The sequence below is a fragment of the Halichoeres trimaculatus genome, unplaced genomic scaffold (genome assembly GCF_033239565.1).
Source record: "Halichoeres trimaculatus isolate MK-OKI-2021-1 unplaced genomic scaffold, fHalTri1.1 fHalTri1_scaffold_12, whole genome shotgun sequence".
Classification (NCBI taxonomy): Eukaryota; Metazoa; Chordata; class Actinopteri; order Labriformes; family Labridae; genus Halichoeres; species Halichoeres trimaculatus.
Window position 1 is genome coordinate 16,992,326 of NW_027437190.1, and position 19,933 is coordinate 17,012,258.

General features: G+C 38.9%; 1 protein-coding gene across 1 annotated transcript in view; it reads right to left on the reverse strand.

The window, feature by feature from the left end:
- The window catches only part of mtbp (MDM2 binding protein), a 36,434-nt gene that overhangs the window by 3,622 nt on the left and 12,879 nt on the right, over nt 1-19,933 (reverse strand). The window contains exons 9-20 of the mRNA XM_074683541.1: nt 15,052-15,146; nt 14,725-14,791; nt 14,397-14,514; nt 13,902-14,096; nt 10,216-10,329; nt 5,129-5,293; nt 3,012-3,105; nt 2,580-2,738; nt 2,028-2,123; nt 1,654-1,917; nt 1,376-1,536; nt 788-903 (exon numbers count right to left, since the gene is read on the reverse strand). Of these exons, the coding sequence (XP_074539642.1) occupies nt 788-903; nt 1,376-1,536; nt 1,654-1,917; nt 2,028-2,123; nt 2,580-2,738; nt 3,012-3,105; nt 5,129-5,293; nt 10,216-10,329; nt 13,902-14,096; nt 14,397-14,514; nt 14,725-14,791; nt 15,052-15,146 (1,644 nt within the window). The remainder of the gene's footprint in view (nt 1-787; nt 904-1,375; nt 1,537-1,653; nt 1,918-2,027; nt 2,124-2,579; nt 2,739-3,011; nt 3,106-5,128; nt 5,294-10,215; nt 10,330-13,901; nt 14,097-14,396; nt 14,515-14,724; nt 14,792-15,051; nt 15,147-19,933) is intronic.

Sequence of the window (19,933 nt, forward strand, 5' to 3'; positions counted from 1 at the left end):
CAGAGTCAAGGTCAGGATGCAGATTGTTGGAAACCATTCACTAGAGTACATGTGTGTGTGTGTGTGTGTGTGTGTGTGTGTACTCTGCATGTGTTCACATATGTTTTTATCCGTGTTGATTGTGTAAATAGCGCAGATGAAAACATGATTAAGTGTGGGTCAGTGGAGGTAGCCAGCAGGTGATCCGATTGCAAAATTCTTAAATTAGGTTATTACATTACGATGCAGTCCACACATCCTGCTGAACATTAATGATTTATCTCAGCTGGAACTGCTGGGAAGGTACAGTGATCATTCATAACACCACTATAGATGAAGTAAAAAGCCTGAATTTTCTCTTTACAGTGGCACCTTTTAGTGGGTGAGAAATGTTAGGCAGCACGTGAAAATTTGGCCCTCAAAGTTGATGTGTGGGAGGCAGGGAAAAAATGGATAAGTGTTATGATGTGAGCGACTCTGACAAGCGCCAAATTGTGATGGCTAAATGTCTAGCTCAGATCATCTCTCAAAATGAAGCTCTTTGTGGGATGTTTGGGTCTACCTGCATGTGGCTGGCATGTGTGATGTGATCAACAGAAGGGCTTGGCCTATAACTTCACCAGATGACAACTCATAAAGCTTTAAGGATCTCCTACTGATGGCTTAGAGCCCAAGACAACATCATACATTCGGAGGTTAAATGGAATGCATCTTTTGCTTGGAGGAACCAAATCGCAAAACTCAGTCTGAGTATTTTAGAATAATTTTCATTGGCTGATACAGAACGGACACACAAACACACACTCACCCTGTTGTGCTTCTGGGAGCGTGACTCTTTGGAGCTTTTGTCTTCTGCTTGTTCAGGATTTTTCTTCTGCTGCTCAGTTTTAGGTTTATCAGCTGAGGATGGAACAGCCCCCAAACCTGTGGAGCAATATGTTCATCCGTTATGGTATGTAGCATGGCCAGAGTCCCTCTAACATGAGAGGGTGAGTGGAAGTTGGATAGCTTCATTAGAATCATCTTACTGTAATCACATTCAAGATGAAATTATGGGAATCTAATTTATACAATAAATACAGGATTTCAACATGTTAATGATATAGAATATAACTGAGTATAATGTAAATGAGTCATTAAACAAATTCTGAACTGGATTTTTCAAATCATTTATGTTCTTCGCCTCACTATAGTCTAAATCAGGCCATGTTTAATGCATGGATGTAGAGAAAGTACATTTTAAACAAGGACACGCTGCAGATTTATATTCTAGCAAATGACTACCAAAATGTTATGCTCTTGGATCATTTCATTAATATGATTAGGGAAAAAATGCAATAAATGTAAAGCAGAATCATTCATCTTTTTGAGTTTGAGTCAACTGATCTTGTTTTACCTGAAGTCCATCTTGTTGCTGAGGAAGAAGAGGGACTAATTGTTGAGGAGGTGGACTGTGACCTGCCTGGTTGTTGCCGCAAAGACCTTACAGCAGGGTGTGTCCCGCTGCTGCCGCTGCTCTGAGAGCAGAGAGAGTCACTGCTTTCAGACTTTACCAGCCTGGATAAAACAGATAAACACAGTTAGCCTCCAACCAGCCTTCTGTCCAACCAGGCTTACATCTTCTTACTGCAAACTGAGAGCAATATAAACTCAGAAACACACAGACTATCATACCTCTTGCGGGGGTGACCACCGATAACGTCTGTGTCCCAGGATCTGCGTTTGAGACGAGCTACATCAGCATTCTGCAGAGTTTCTCCATCAGGAACACTTCCTGGTTCTGACATCACAGCAGGGGAGGGGGCGGGACTCAGGGCAAACGGGAGGGCACAGGGCTCTTTGGAGCAGGTGGTTTGGGTCTCGTATCGAATCAAACGGGTCTGGAGTTTCACAAAGGCCTGGTCCCGGTCTAAAGAGCGCTGGTTGTCCAGGCAGAACCTGGATAGACAGTTAGGAAGTTGATCAAACGAAACAATAAAAACCAAGGGGAGACCAATGTGAACAGGTAAATACAACCAAATGGTGTTTTTTAGTGAGTAGAAACTTACTCTATGCCATGGTAATGAGAGGCTGAAGCTCTGTTAAAGGACATCTGGCTGACTCTTCCAGGAGAAAGGTCTGGTGACAGCTGAAACACATTGATACTGAAAAAAGAGATAAAGATCAGGAGGTGGGAGTTGGGAAAAATGGAGAGGCTGTAAGAAGAAATTAACATTTAGCCAAAGAAAATTAATTTAATTGCCTCTTGATCAAACCACAACACAAATTACAGCCATTAAAAAACACAGTTTGCCTGACTGAATCATTAGTATTGATTGATGTTTTTTCTGCCCTAGAACGGTTTTTCAACTGGAATCTAATACTTTTTAGAAAGCTCAATGTGGCGAGCTAATGATTATAATCAAATCCTTATTATGGTCTTATCAACAGTTGATTCATTAAAGCCATGACAACCAAGCACAGATAGTGTTTATCTGTGAGTGCAATGTGTGTAAATTTTGTTTTGTTACATCATCATCTCTGTGTCTGATGAACACGCAGGGATCCTGCTCGAGCCACACATTAAGGTGCTTCTGAGCCGTACGGACAAAACAACTAACCCTCTATTGATTGGCAGAGGCTGGAGCTCCCCAGTGGGCAAACCGTCACATGTGAAGTGCTTTAGAAGTTCTCGAGCATCCAGTAAAGCTGAGGAGGCCTTTTGGACATCTTTAGGGCCCAGAAGACTGTCACTGGAGCCTGGACCTAAAAGACCCAATCTATGATGCACAAAACACAAACAGCTGGTTAATACAGATGAGCAGGAGTCACAGCTGCCCTCCACTGATGAACAGCCTATTGCTCTTTAATTTTTATTTTTTTGGAATAAAATGTGTATTAAATTCTTTTGTCTCATTCCTAATTCTTTTTTTTTCCATTTAAAACTCTACTTTAAAGCTTTTTAAGATTCAACAGTGAAAAATCTAAATTCATACAATTTTTTAACTGGTCTTAAAGTTTTGATCAGGTGTGTATTTCGATCACAGACTTACCTCTTCTTCTGTCGTCTCCTTTGCAGGTTCTCTATGTTGTGAAGGACGCCCCTCTCTGGCCAGTCAGCCTGCATGTGGGAGAGGACCTGAAAAACTAAAACAAAACATAGTGGCTGAATAATTCTGCTGTATTACTGATGCTACTGGTTCAGGCATCAGCGTCTCCACGTTTGTATCATATGTATACGTGGTGGATTAGCCACTGAGCCAGGCCAACTCACGGAAGATAAAGACCTGAATAGATGAAATTTCATTATCTGAAGTATCATCACTGCACTTTTCTTGTGGTTGAACAGAAGCCGTGAACGTGATCTTCAGGAGAACAGAGATGTCATCAAACTCTGAACAGCAGGTTCACTAACATGAGAGGAGAGTTACACACACGCTAACGTCCTGGGGTTATAAATGTGTTACATGAAGAAAGTGAATCATGCTGTCAGTGGTTTGACAGCCCACACAAAGTCATTCCCACCTTCAGGCAGCGCAGACACAAATACAGAAGACACTGAACATGAGATTGCAGATGCTGTTTGTTGCTGTAAATGACATCAGAGCAGAGGGTGGACAAGGACTGCAAAAACACAACATGATTTGCATCTTAGACTTTATGTCTCTGTGTGTTTACACTCATCTGTCACCTTTTACATCAGTCGTTTACATCATTTATGTGAAGTCCTGGAAAGCTTTAGTGTATGTAAATAAGGAAGAGGACATGAAAACAGGATACACCACACGCCTGTTGTAAAGCACAAGACGAGTGCTACTGTCACTACTTACGGTGTTTGTTTATAAAACTAAAACTATCATCCTATGTGCGTGTAAAATAAATACTGATGCATAACTATTTAAAAATACACAGGCATGGGGCTCTGTTAGCCTAGCAGTTCAAGGGTAAATAAAGGGATAAATATAGAGCTCAGAGCAGCAGTCACTGGTTCGAGTCTGGGCCCTACTGCATGTCTTCCCCCACCTATTAAATTAAGACAAAAATCCTCAAAAATTCAAGATAAGAGTTTCTAAAGTTCAGCTCATGTACCATGACTTAGTCTGGATAAATACATGTAACTGACAAACACCTTATTTTGAGAAAATTAACTTTATGACAGAATGTGCATGACTGGAAAACTCGAGAAATCAAGCAGACAGAGCTCTCATTAATAGAGAAGTACAGATTTCTTTTACAGCGGGATCAGGTATGAAAGCTCTTCTCTTAAAGTGGTGGTGGAGGGAGGGTGTTCTGGTGATATTTTTACCCTGCACATAATGGCCAAATGCAAAAAAAGGTTCCAAAAAGATTTTTCTGCCCTTTTTGGTTCATAAAAATCTGATTTTGTAGTTTCTAAGTAATCAAGGTCTTTGTATTCTTACAAAATGTGAACTTATTTGAACTGGTCTACGTTCCTGTCTCAGCACTAATCAGCAGGTATTGATGTTTGTGCTTACAGCACCTGTAAAAATCACAACTATTCCTTGTGAGAGTGTTCAGTGGTTGTCATCCATTGATTTATTTGTTTCTCTAGTCTTAGATTCAGAATTGCTGTTGGCTTTTTCCTGCAGAGAAGCCTCACGGCCTTCCTGCTGACCTTCATGGTGTGAAGACAGAGCCAGCTTGTGTTGTTCTCCACTAGCTCTCTTGAGCTCTGGAGTATAAAAAACACAGTTAGCTACCCCAAAAAGATATCTGGTTCTGTGAAACAAATGATGTTTAATTAGCTCATTCAGCACATAAGTTATAACATTAGCCTATCAGACTGTGTCTTCAATAGGTCTGAGCATGCAAACCCTGCTCCTCTCCAATGCCACCCTCTTCGGAGCTTGCATTAGTTTTATTTCCTGCAGCCTGAGCTAAAGTATAATAAATGCTGAATGAGCTGGCACACTGTTTGATAGTGGTGCACACTTCAGAACAACTGGTGTTATAGCTCAGTAATCAAGTGTCTTTCCAATCAAGATGTTGTGAGCTATGCTTTTAGACCAATGAAATAAGATTTAAATCAAATCACACTGGTCAGTTTTTTCAGTCACCTCACAGATCTCATATCTATAAGTATGAACTGTGTCTTTTAATCTATGTGAAAATAAAATACAGTAGCTTTGGCCTTTATACAAGTCATTACCTGGGTTCTTGCTGTCAGCACTCTCCTGCTCATCTGTCAGACAAGTGGCAACAGACGGAAGTGTGGAGTCAATCATCTTCAGATATTGTTCCCTGGCCAGACGTAGAATGACCTTTAAGTCATTGATGGGTATTAAGGTTGAGGCCATAGCTTCTTCTCTCTGTCCTGCACACAAACAGAGGCAAACATTCATGTAGGCAGCACCTGAGGTCTTTGTAAACTGGAGAAATGATTGCAGACATTAACTCCTGTTATTGTGTCCCTTAAAACTTGTACAGGAAATCAGCAACATTAATGAATACATCAAGTATCCACCCCTAGAATAAAATATCTGTTATCTGTGGTTGAAGCAGACCAGTAAAAAGTCAGTCCTATCGGTTCATTTACACCAAATGTGATCAGGTTGGCCACTTTTCCTGTCTACCCACCTGTACTCTGACTCTGCACTTACAGCACATGAGGAGAATTTTCAACAAGCTCAAACTGAAAAGCCAGAGGTACAGGCTGGTAAAAAGGTAGTTTAACACTATAAACTGTGACTACAATATACTGCCCTCCTCACCTCGATGGGTTTCTATGAACAGGTCTCGCACACTGAGAGGGGTAGATCATTTTCATTTCTATGTGGCTGTGGTTTTGACTTCTTTTATTGGACTCTGTAAAAAATCTTGCTTACTCTCGCTGGTTTTTACAAAGCTGCCTACCCCTGCTTTAATGACTGGGTTGATGGTAAAATATTCTCCTACGCAGGAGTGTTTTTCTTTTGATTAGTTTTCTCTTACGCCATGTGAGAGTGAGGGGAGAAGGGTTTCCTCTCTAGAGGAGCCCTTGAGAGGAACTCTCACTTTGAAGAACAGTTGTGTTTTCATATAAAGATTAGTAAGGCTAGCTGTTAAAGTGAAACAGCAAACTTTTCTCTTTCTCTTTCATCAGAAGCGCATGAATGGTGTGGATCAGAAGTGACCAAACAGGCAACAAAGAGAAAGTCCAATCTGGCTCCAATAAATGAAATGTCTGTATGTTCAAATTCAAGGACAAGAAATACACTTCTTTTGAGAGTTAGAACGCCTCTGATTTCTGACTGATATTAATGACTGTGTCTCTGATACTCCTTAGTAGAATTTTACCTTAACAATGACGTTGCATGACCTATCTAATATGGTTGGATTACATACCAAAAATACAGCTGACATGATTCATGTTGCTAGAGCAGTCAGCTGTAAATATTCAAATGTAAGAATGACAGCTCTTACAACTTGAACAAAAGCCTCATGTTGGCTGTTATTGGTGTGTGTAGTGATGATGAACTGAAAAAAGGAGTAAATACATGAAGCTTTTTTTTGACCATCCAAATCTAATTCATCTAACAAAATTCTGAGTAGGACACAGCTCAACATTTCAACATAATCTGCAGAGTGTCTGGGGATTTGAACAGGCATTTAAACTTCCAATAGTACTTCTAACTTCTCACCAGATTTGATGCAGACTCAGAAAATTCTGCAAATTATTTTATTAAGGTCTGTATTCTTCCAGAGGTCTTCACTTTGCTTCAGGCGTTTCACAGTACAGTCTTATTGCTTTTCCTCAAGTCGGAGGAAATTCACTCCACTTCCTGCTATCAGGCTCCTCTCCACTGGTGTTTCACTATCTTTGTTTGCCAAGGGGACATTATGTGTGTCTGTACAATAATGATATTTCAGCAGTCTCTCTATGCACTAGCCTCAGCTGAGGGCTGGAGAGAGCTGAGGGTTCAGGATGATGACAGTTCAGGAAGCTCTGAGTAAACCTGACAGTGGATATTTGTCCTCTGTACATTTGGCTTTTCAAATTCAGCTGCACATCTTTCAGACTGACACTGATCTTACAAGCACTTGTTTTCAGAATAAGCTGCAGGGACAGATTTTTCTTTTACAAGCAGGTGACTGAATGAAGAGGCCATGTACAGTATAGTCAAGTATGCTGTCTGGATGTACTTATATCAAAGACCGTGTTTTTTTTATACCTCATTCTTTAAGTTTGTTCAGGTCACAATAAAAATCAAATTTACTGGTGGTTTAGCCACTGAATGAATTTATCAACTTAATTTTCCAAAAAGTGTAACATTCATTTAATTCCCCTTTTGCTCATTGCAAAAACAAACTCATTAAATTCAATTTATGTAAAAGACAGGAAGCAGCAATTTTAACGTTTTAACTGAACCAGTAAACATCAGCTTTTCTACACAAAAGTAAGAATATGAGGATAAATGATGTTCTTATTAAAGGCCTTTGACAAATTAATAGTTCTCAAATCCATCAGGCCCTAACAACGGCATCAGATGAAACAATAAAGCTTTAAAAAAAATTGTCATGTTTTACCAATAACAAAACGGATCAGCAGAAACCAAAATGACATATTTTATAGGAGCCTAAGTGGCTGTGTCAGTCAGACAATGAAGGAGACAAGATCGAGGGAAGGACTAATTAAAGGAGGAAGTGTGCCAGCAGCCATGTTCAGGGTCAGAGAGGGTTGAGTAACAAACGACCGACACACCCTTCCTGAATAATCTCCTTCATTCTGTATGATATACCGCTGTACAGTCCACAGTGTTTGGACTGTGGTTTTAGGCTAATGAGGAGCTTTTTTATTTTTCCAGTTCTCAAACAATCTTTACCATGAAGGAAAATACAGCTTTGAGTACAGTCAGTTTTTTTGTAATCACAATCTCTATATGGCACTGTGAGTTAAGTGATACCCATCTGGCTTGTGCATGGGCATGCGGTGTGCTAGTTTGGCCAAATGACATTCCAGAGCATGGGGCGCCAAGTGACTAACATGGATGCTGGGGAACAAGCTGACGCAGAGCTGGTGGTGTCATAAAAAGAAACCCTACATCTGCTTTACTGGATTATATCAGAATATTCTGGATTCAGTTACAGTGGCTTTAAACAGAAAGAAGTGCTGTGCTAAACTTGAAGATTAAAAGTCATTTTATCTACGAGCAACATGACCACAACAGTACTGGGAAAATTATGTTGAACACATGTAAGTGGAGACCCAAGTGAAGTCAAAAAGACATCCAAAGAAGCTCAGTGAATCCAGAGCATGGCGTTTTAGGGATCATTTACACCTGGTTTCAATAAGCCTGCAGGTGAACGAAGAGTACAAGAGCTTTGCATTAAAATGTATCCCTAGTGAATTCCAAGGGAGCACATGGTTTATATTCAGAAAATCTCCCATAAATCACCTCGTTTATCGTTTACTAAAACCGAAAATGTATTGACTCAGTATGTGCAGTTGTTAAATGAAGAGATTATAGATAAACGTTCCTCGACAAGCAGCAAATGTACTCATGATTCGATTTTTTATTCTACTTATTATTAGTTCTTGTCTTTCCTTCAATAATACTTAGGGCTGACTTGAGTGTAGGCCAGGGGCGATAGTCAATAAATGAAATTAATCGTACAATAAATGAAATTAATAAAATAATTTTGCTGGCCTCAATATATCCCCATGTACATGCGTGTTTGTTTTCCTCGTCTCTCGCCTCCAAACAGGCTGGATGATAATACATTTTAATTCAAGGCGCCTTTTAAGACACCCAAGGATGCTGTACAAAACATAGTTTAAAAATTAGGGCTGAACGATTTAGGAAAATGATCTGATGATTTTATTTTATTTTTATTTTTTTACCAATATTGCAATTGCAATTTAGCATGCAATTTTTTTAATTAATTATTATTATTATTATTTTATTTTATTTTATTTATTTATTTTATTTTTTATTTTATTTTATTTTTTATTTTTTTTTGGGGGGGGGGGGGGTTATCTTCTATATCATTCTAAAAACAAGCAATAAACCATTCCATGGTATGAAAAACACAGTAAGGCATACAATTCTTTGGCCTACATGTTATGATGAAATGAGATGAATTGATGCATGAATTGATACGAATAACATATCTTTAACTATTACAATCACCTTAGAATACTGACTGTCTGATTTAACTTCAGGCCTTGTAGACTTGCAATAATATTATCATTAATTTCCTTGAATAAAATCAGAGAAAGGAAAAAAGCACTGCAGAATGACAGGCCTGGTATGACCAATAATCTGAAAAATAAATATTAATCCTCTCTTCAATGAATCTCACACTAAATAAAGTGAAGAAATGTAAATAAGAGCAAATCTCTGGCTCAACCACTGAAATATGTCAACATGTGCACTGTGTACATTGTGTGTACAGACAAATCAAATGTATAATAAAATCTTACTGATCTCTCATCAGTAACAAAACACAAACTCAGGTGCAGAAATGTAAATAAAAATAAAAATAAAAATAAAGTTTTGGCTCAACCACTGAAATATGTAAACGTGCGGATTGCACTTTTCAAATACACTTTAGTTTTTTTTTTTTTTTTATTGCAGCCTTTGCGATTTGAAATTCTGTTACATTGCAATGTCGATTTAAATTTGATTAATTGTTCAGCCCTTTAAAAAAAACACTTCAACAAAAGTTTAAAAAAGTGGATGTATAAAAGTTAAAAAGAAATTGATTTAATAGATAAGATGTATGACAGCCAGATTTAGTAGGCCAGTTGGAATAGATGGTTTTGAGGCGATATTTAAAAATAGTCAATGAGTCAATGTCACAGATGTCCAGTGGGAGGGAAATCCAGAGACGGGGAGCAGGGGGACTGAAGACTCTGGACCCCAGAGTGACTAGAGGGTTCACTTTGTGCATTGCTCTCAGCACCTGGGCGTGTTTGCTCTACTAATACTCATGAGAAATAAAATTGTATTGCATTTTAAAGGGTGTAATGCATTATTATTATATGTTATTTCATATCAGCGGTTAATGTGGTCACAAAAATATCTTCAATAATATTGTTTATCAATAATAATTGTGGGACAATATATTGTCCAGCAAGAATTTGTTATATGTAGCTGGTAGCTGTGTAACAGGCTGTATAACATATAGTGAGTGGGTTGTAATGCGCTCATTATACAATTATACTGCAGGCTCTATCTTCTTTTATTCCCAGAACCACATGTGTCTTCTCAGATACTTTTTCATTCTCAGAAGCTGTTTAGGTGGAGCACTTACTGATGTATTCTTTGAGTAAGAGCGTCTGGGCTCGGGTCACCTTCTTCTCTCTCTTCAGCAGGCAGTCTCCTTGGAGACAAGGCAGGGGGGAGAGGATGCTGCTTACAGAGCCTCCTGGTCAAAGACAGAGTAGTAGTGGATGAAAAAGAGGGTAAGACTGATCATACTGAGCTAACAGAAGGAGAGGATCTAATTAAAAACACTTGCTGCAAAACAAGAGTCCGGCTTAAACCATAACAGCCTCTAAAAAGCAGTTTTTAAATTGTCTGTTGCTTTAATTTTGACATACTTTATATCCATCCATAAGGCCAAAAATTATGCTTTTAAAACTTACAATGAATCACTCAAAGGAATTAACACCATGGTTAATAAATAAAAGTTATAACCCATATCATAGCAATAGAGGCTTGAGACCTCCTTGAAAACCTTCCACTAACTGAGCACACAAAGATGCAGTGAGTATTTTATGTTTTTGTTCGGGTGAAAAGACCCTCAGGTGAGCATTTGCAGACTTTCATTTGATTGAAAACTGAGCTGTGTTCATGCTGTGAAAACTGAGCTGTGTTCATACTGTGTCATTTCAGCTGTTCAGGCACCTTTCACAGGCTTGCTTTGCATTTAAAAGTATTTCAAAAACGTCTCCTGAAGGTTGAATAAAATGTTAACAAGAGCAGGAACTCTCAGGAGGAAGCACCACAGCCTGTCTCTTCAATTTCATGCAAAGCATAAGAACAATGAAAGACTTTTATTAAGGAGGTAGATTTTATCTGGGAGAACAAAACAAGTTTGCTTTTCTTGTCAGCAACCGGAAGCCAAGTCTTTTTGATCAATCATTTGCCCAGCCATCCCTCCAATCACCTATATATTCACACTTTTCCTTCTCATCACCTTCCCTTCCTTTTGTCTCTCTCTGTTAGCCAGTCTGTCCCTTCAATACCCTCTCACTTTCTTCTTCTTTCATTGATTTTTCTCTTTTCAGAGACAAAGACGGGGAAATCCTGAACAGAGCAGATGCAACTCTCTGGAGCTGTGAGAGTGGAGACAGAAAGGGAAGAGTTGAAGAGGCAGAAAAGAGCGGTAAAACAATGACACATAGTCCCGTTTCTGTAAAACAGAAAACAGCAGAGCCAAAAAAAACTGACAAGCACTCAGCCTGAGCAAGTGATGCTGGAAGGGCTTGAACTTCAATCAAACTGAAAAGGGGAAAAGAAAAGGGGACCTTGAAGGGTTTTTTTCTATACTAAACAAAAGAAAACAAATATCAACTCTTTGTGCCCAAACTACCACGTAGTTCAATGACTGCTCCTTTATTGTTTATTGCAGCACAGACTGTGAAGGACACTTTTCCACAGGTGAGGCAGAGGGGGGAAGAGAGATACAGAGGTGTGATGAAAGGGTTGGATCCACATTAGAGTTGGCGTAGTGTGGATCAGCAGGGGAGCTGAAGCTGTGAGTGTGACACACAGCTCATGTGGCTTATAAAGCTACTTCAAGACCTCCAAGATCAAAACTCTTTGTCCTCCCCTCTGAGAAACAGTTCAGTTCAGCACAGTGAATGAGGAGAACACACTGTCCTGAGATTACTATTTTACCTTGTGTTTAGGTAAACTGATTTCTAAAAACCTTTTGGAATTTGTGGGGAAACAAAAAATCATAAAATAAAGGAGGTGATAAGGTGGCATGGAAAAAAGTGACAGATTTTATCAGGAAAAGGCCATAACTCTAAGTTTGATAAAATTACAGTTACAGCTATAAGTTCCTTTGCGTCTGCAAAAATAGTTCAGTGTTAGTATGTATTCACCAGTTTTTGTCCTGCAAATTAGTAGAAAAACTGTGGCATGTCTTTGTAAAGTGAGTATGTAACCATCACAATACCTCTTATTACCCCTCAGTCAAAACAACCACATAAGTAGGTTGACAGTAACCAGGGGAGGTCTCTCTACGCTTTAAGGAAAGATGTGACTGTCAGAAGAGTCTTCACATCACAACAGACAGAAATGGTACGAGAGGGTAACAGCAAGGAGACATCTTCTCAAAGTGATCAAGGTATAAAAGAAAATTGGGACTGACAAAGGATCACATAGGACCCAAATGTTTAAAGAAGAGGTATTCTGTTTTTTAAGCTACTACAGGCGTACCCTCTGGACCCTCACAGAATAGAAAGGCCAGTTACAAACAGATTCAGGGATTTAGACAATTTATTAGGAATGTTTGGTACCACTTTTTTCAGACCGATAACAGTATGAGTACTCCCTCTTGAGTACTCACCGATACGGAGTACAGATACAACTAGTACTTTTATACATAAAATTTCAATTAACAGTGACAGATTATTTTGATCAAAGACAGCGCAGTCACTCTGCCATTAAGTACAAATAAAACTCAACCAACTCTCTCTGAGTTTGGATTTTTTTTTTTGATAAATATTAAAAAATATATTTAAACTGCACAATAAAACTAACAACTGTCAGAGTTTAAGTATTGTTAAAGTAGTAGTAAAGTTTAACTGTTAACTCTCCCTGGTTCTTTCATGTTGTTTGAACAGGACCTGACACACATTTGCCGTAGCATTAAACCGCAGCAATTAGCAGCAACTAGTGGCCAGGAGGACTTGCTCAACGCAAGATTTTTTTGCCTAGATTATCTGCTGCTGGTATCTGCAGCCTTCACAAGTACCGATACCTTAATAAAAGGCTGGTATCAGGTTGATATCGATACCCGGTATCAGTACTTGTGCATCCCTACAATTTATGAACATGTAGTGATTTGCATAACACTCCCTCTTTAAACATTAGTTCATCTAAAAGAGCCAATTTAAAGTTTGTATTACAGACAGCATAAAACACTGGATTCACCACAGCCACTGATGCTGAAGCCAAAACTTTCTGGTGACGTAGGTCATGAGGTCCACCTCTTCCTTTACAATACAGGAAAAAACAGGTGAAAAAAAGGGTCACACATTTTTCTCAAATTTATGCTTCTGTCATTTCAGCGCAAGTGTTTCTTTTTTAGGGTTAGTCTATTTCTAACAAGCTATTTGATGATAAAAAAGAGGGAAAGTGGTGTCATATTTGACAGCTCTGTTCAGAATGCAATGTTCTTTAGTTGGTTAGAAGAGATAGGGAGAAAGATGCAAATACAATACGCATAAGACTCATTAAACTTTCCATAACTGTGTGTCAGCTTCAAGAATTTGTTCTGCCTCGCTCTGTAACCACCTGAGGAATCTTTGACGTGTCATTGGTACGTTAAATCTGTGCTTTGAATAGTGAAAAGACTTTTTGTGGCTCTATAAGCAAGTGTTGGGGATGGAGAAGGGCAGTCCACATGTATACAGAGTTAGCAGTGTTAATAAACTGTGACTTTAATGAGAAGGGAAGTAGTTAAATGGAACACAACCAAAATGCCTCTAGAAAATATCTGTCAACACAAATAAGAACAAAAAATGAAGAAGGAGGCCATAAAAAAAATCACATCATCAAGTTATTTTAAGGTCTTTGTCCTTTCTAGCTCTCTCACGCTGAGTGTAAGGTCTGAGGCCCTACAGTTAAAGGGTTTGGAAAATTATAGTGACACTAAAGCACTCAGCAGGGGCGATGACAGACACACACACAGACACACAGACGCACACAGACGCACACAGACGCACACAGACGCTCCTCTATGAGCATGAAAACACAACATACCTGATGATGATGGTGATGATGGTGATATAGACTTCTCCCTTAGCAACCTGGAGATGGTTGCCATGGCAGCTGCTCCATTGATTTGGCTGTCTGAGTGCAACATCCTGACCCTGCAGGCTCCACTTTCGATGTCATCTGAGCCCTGAACTAACAGGAAGTAGTGAGCACTTTCACCTTTCACTTCCACATCGGGGACTGCAGAGCATGGACATGAGAAAGGAGGTTAGATTCAGTGCACATTGAAGGAGGAATTTAACTCCTCATAACTTCCGTTTTGAGAAACATTTGTAATGTTTATAGTGCAGCAAATATTTCCCTGGGATTAAGTCCCATTTTCAAGTCGAAAATCTCAAACATAAGGCTTTGTTTTCTGTGTGAGTGTACTCCCAGAAGCCGGAGGTGATACAACTCCACTCTGTTTTTACCAAACAATCATAAATTAATGATGTAATTAAAGAGAATTTAAACCAAAGATGAGAGACAAATCAGTCTTACCGGGTAAGGACTTTGGTCTCCTGGCAATAGACTCTCTCCAGCGCTGAGCGCTGAGCTGGCTGGCTGCAGGCTGGGCAATGGGGGTGATTATACAGGGGAGGCTGAACAATGCTCCAACCTGGGGACACAAACAAAGCAGAGAAAGACATAAGTTTCCCATGAATCACACAAATGAGTTTTATATTCTTCTTCTTCTTCAGTATTTTCTCTGCAAAAAGTCGAGTACACAGGAAACTAAGTCTCAGTGAATTTAATAGGCACATTAACTTCAAATTTAATCTTTTCTGAAATATTTCTACAGGCATAAGCAACAATCAGAGGTCAATACCTTTCCACGCAGTGACCTCAGCTGCTCCAACAGAAGTTTGGATTTCACCGACTTCCCGCACTGGCTCCTGTTTTTTGGCTGAGAAGGAAAAATACACATCTGCCGAGAGGAGGAGGTGTAAGCAACCAGGTGTGGAGAATAAAGGTTACGATGTGTGGCACTGACCTTTATTCAGAATCTAACAAGAATTTTACTAAGTGGCCGATATCATATCAAAAGTATAAACCTTCAAGAGTGGATCAAGAGAATCAAGACTCATTTATTACTGTGAAATTATTGTGGGACCCGTGTTCTCATGAAGCACATAAGCCTCTGAAAAAAGGATACAGTTCAAAGTGGGTAGTGGAGAATAGAAAGCTGGGCAGGTCTGACAGATCGACCAAGTGGACCAGATCCAAGACAGGTGCATAATAATGGAAGACCTGCAAATGAAAAGACAGAGGCAGGGGTGGGGGTAGGGGGAGTGGAAGACAAGGAAATTGAAAAATCAATTGAAAGAAAAGAAGAAAAATACTTTCATAATATCTTCTATTTAAAAATGGTCTGCCACAGGGTCAGATTCCCTAATGTCATATCCCAACTACTAAAGAGAGTCATAGCAGGCACAATAGCTCAGTTCATTAACAGCAAATCAGTCAAAGTAGAACGAACCAAATCTTGAAGCTCAGAATTTGACTGCTTTAGAAAATGATATGCCTGTTTTGGATCACACACCAACAAATTTCAAGTTTTCAAGTCATGAAAACAGCAGCAAAAGAATGGAAATGTTTGGGAAGGAACAAAAAGGTGAAACATCTCAAATAAGTAATCCCACAACAAGTTAGTAACATGATAGGACATAGAAAGAGCATGCCAGAGAGGCAGAGTTTTTTCGGAGTTAAAACGAGGAAAAAGAACACACCAGCAAACAGTGCAACAATCAAGAAGAAATGATTCTCAACATGACACTGAGAAGAGTCTGTGATTTCCACTGTCTACAAGATCACGGGTCGTCACTGCATGGGCTTAGTAACACTATGAAAAACATCTGTGAACACAGTTTCTCATGCATCCCAGATTCCATGCTGGAACTCTAAACTCTGAAGAATAGAAAAGTATCCTGTGGTTTAAAGGGACTATTTTACTGAAAATGTCTGTCCCATTATAAAACATAACAAAGGAGACCCCCTTCCAACTGTTGAGGAGCTGCGAAAATATAAAGCAAGTATGGACAAATATATTACTTTGAAAATTACAGCAATTATCCTTATTTATTCAAACAAAGTCTAACAAGAAGAGGAGGTGATAAGTGGTAAACATGACCAATTGTTGCTTTGTCAGATTCAAAGAGAACATATTTTTCCAAACATAATGACATTACCTGATTTGATGATTGATATGCTGTCTTTGTTGCATTTTACGGTAAATATATGGCTCCAAAGTTTTTCACATTATCACACCTCATTTATATTTTGCACTGCCTCACAACTTTTTGAGGTTGAAATGGTCTGGGCATTTTTGTTATTATGGCTGTAAAATGGTGTGCTTTGTCTGAGTGCTTTGGCCCCTTTTTCCAGTGGTACATAAACTTGTGTTTTTGAATAAAAGTGAATGATAAATGCACATGGCATGGAAGTTATATCAGTGTAAAAGAAGAAAAACACAAAAATGAAATTCATTTTTTAGGAGCTCATTGAGACAGAAATTGTCAGAAAGCACAGCTTCCCAGCTTAGAGTCTGTGCTGCAAAACCTCACGGACTTGTAGGTTTTCATGGCACTGTTGTGATATGTCCATAATTTTGCTCTGCATGGCTATGTCACATACCTGTGAAGACTGTAATGGCAAATATATCACTCGAAAGTGCAAATTACTAGGTTTCCAATCCCATTGGAATTCTTCTAATGGAACAAACTGTGACAGAGTTACGGTTATAACACTCTGGCCGAGGTAATATATCATAATAGCTAAAGCGTTCAAGGAGGCTGAAACAGACAAAAGTAAGCCCTTTTTCTGCTGAAACACATCACTAAGGCAATGAAGTTTCAGAGGCTCAAACATAAAAATAAATAAATAAATAAATAAAAGCCAGGAGAACCACAAGCTAGAGGAGCTGGAACCAGCGTGAGCGTAAATCAGCTTGAAGCTACCTCTGGTACAATGCATCTAATAGTGACATTTTCTGTTCATTACCTTACATTGCCCCCTACAAAACAAAACAAAACAAATCTTATTTAGTTTGAGCTGCTTCTTTGAGAAAAAGGGTTTAATCAGTTATCAAATAATCTTACACCATTGAACTGATTAAAACAAACCACCTAAACACACAAAATACCCAAAGGACTCTATTGCATTCTCACACTTAAATTTAGTATTTAAGTCACAATTTTAAAAAGGCCTACACTACCCCAGTCTGTAGCTGTCCTACTTACCTAATGAGCTCATTCTGCTCCGAGAAAAAATCAATAATATATTAATAAAAAGTCACATCATGGAAATAGGTCATTTGCATATACAGAAAATTACAAGAATACCAAGGAGAGCCTGAAATCTCAACCTCATGCATTATTGATCTGGAACTAAGAATGACCTACTTCTGGTAAAGTATAGATAGAGTGGCTGAAGATTTAAATGATTTGGGATGGATTTCAACAGCATTTTTGACAGCTTGGTCCTCTCCCATCCATGCCACTACTAATGCAGGGGACAGAGGAGCTGATTCACACAGACCAGGACGTTCTTCAATATTGAACCATCTTGTTGGACCCCGGTAGTTTAAATGCTGTGGTTAAAATAGGTTGGGTGTGTTTTCACAGAATGTTCAACATGTGATTAATTGTTTTTTGACATTACAACTTGTAATCCCTACTCACGTCTTACACTGGGATTGCCATAATTCGTGTGTGTTCTTCCTCTCAATGGCTACACACTGCTCAGCAAAAAGTTGCAGCACATTAGCAGCTTATTGTAATGTTACAGAGTGAAACTGTCCTGCCGTGAAAGAACTTCACGCTGTTTCAAAGTATGAATACACAAAGCTTTTTCTTCCATGGAAACATTTATTCATTTATTAATTTTTTTATCTACACACTTAAATTCCAGCCAACATGACATTAGAGGACATTTCTGTGTTACCCTAAAGGTCACACATTAACAAGTACTACATTTTTGAAATTTTAGTGAAGAAAAACAAAACAGAGGATGTTCTCAGTGGGGAGAGATGGGTGGATGGTTGTTACTGCGGGATAAGGGAATGAGGAAAAAGCAGCAGCCTAATGCATATTTTTGGATTTTACAATCCCAGACGGAGAGTGTCATGAGAAGCCGATTCTCGACAGAGTTGAGGTGCTTTTTATTAAAAAAAAAAAAAAAAAAAACATCTTAAATGTCAACAAATGCTGCAGGGCAGCAGGAGGAACATGCACCACTAATAACAAACTGTTCACAGGCACAGCTCCCTGAGAATGAAAGTTTTAAGAACCATAAAGGTGACTGCTACAATACTATTCAGAGAAATGTCCTCCATTAACTTTAAAATTTGGTGGGTGAGTGCATAATAGACATGTGTCCATGCCACTTTTTGGGGGCATTGTGTGAACACCATTATGAATTTTTGACAATTTGAATTGCTTGAATAAAAATTGAACCCCAATTTTCGAAAGCTGACAGTGTGAATGCTTGAACTTTTATTATTTTATTGGGAATATTATTCACCCTAAAAAATGGTGTCACCAATTTCTGTGACTAAAAACTTTTTTTTTCTAAAATTTGATCCAGATTTAGCAAGTTGTACAGCTATAAAACAGGTTTATATGCTAATTAGATGATTATTTAAGCATTTATTGGTGAAATTGGTGCCACTGCAATCTTGACTTAAACATGGATAAAAATGGTGGATCCAAATCTGACTAATCTCTTATCCACCATGCACAAATCTTTCTTTTTCTTATGTGCACTGACCTAAAAAGGTGACTCTACCTATTACCTTTGCTTTTTAAGTTCATGCAACGGATCAAAGTTTAGACTGCAAATAATACTCCAGTGTAAGGTATCTATAGTCATTTACCCCAGTGGTGAGCCAATGTGATAGCTTTGTTGTCCTCAAGAGTTGTTTATTAAATATTCACCACGACAATCACTGCCAGTTGCTTCCTTATAGACAGTTCTCATAAGATTACACTCCAACACAACACCACATGACACAACACAAATAAAAAAACTTAGAGTCCATATCTCCAAAGGCGTATTAGGGCTTGTATCATCTCACACATATACACATACAATTTTACTATAGAACACACCTGAGAGAAATGAAAAACCAAAGCATCACAAACATATTATGAGCTGTAAGATATGTACACTCACTGGCCATTTCATTAGGTATACCTTGCTAGTACCAAGTTGGACCCTTTTACCTTCAAAACTGCCTTGATTCTTTGTGGCATAAATTCAACAAGGTGCTGGAAACATTCCTCAGAGAGTTTGGTCCATGCTGCAGATTTGTCTGTCATCTGCACATCTATGAAGAGAACCTCCCATTCCACCACATCCCAAAGGTGCTCTATTGGATTGAGATCTGGTGACTGTGGAGGCCATCTGAGTACAGTGAACTCATTGTCATGTTCAAGAAACCAATCTGAGATGATTTGAGCGTTGTGACACGGAGCCTTATCCTGCTGGAAGTAGCAATCAGAAGATGGGTACACTGAGGTCATGAAGGGATGGACATAGTCAGCAACAATACTCAGGTAGGCTGAATGTGGGAGCAGAAATCCAGACTCATCAGACCAGGCAACGTTTTCTAAACTTCTACTGAGCCTGTGTGAATTGTAGTTTCCTGTTAGCTGACAGGAGAGTCATCCCGAGTGGTCTTCTGCTGCTGTAGCTCATCTTGCTAAGCACCACCCTGTTGGTTATGGCTGCCTGTTGCAGCAGCTCCGTCTCCTTTGTCCCTTGTAATTTTTTTGTCTTTTTATCGTAATCTTTGTATTTGGAGTGGATCATTACTTTGTATGGCTCATTTGTTGGTCATAGACACCAAACTTTGAGTGTCTTCAGTGATATTATTACTAATTTTGCTCCTGTGTTTGTCTGTAGATCCTACATGTAACCATGTGAAAAGATGGTTACATGTGAAATCAGCTGTTAGCAGCCTGTAGCATGTCAATGCTAACTGGTGTAAGGCCTGATGTTTTTCCCACAAAGTGAAGAGAAGGAGGTGAAGATGACAT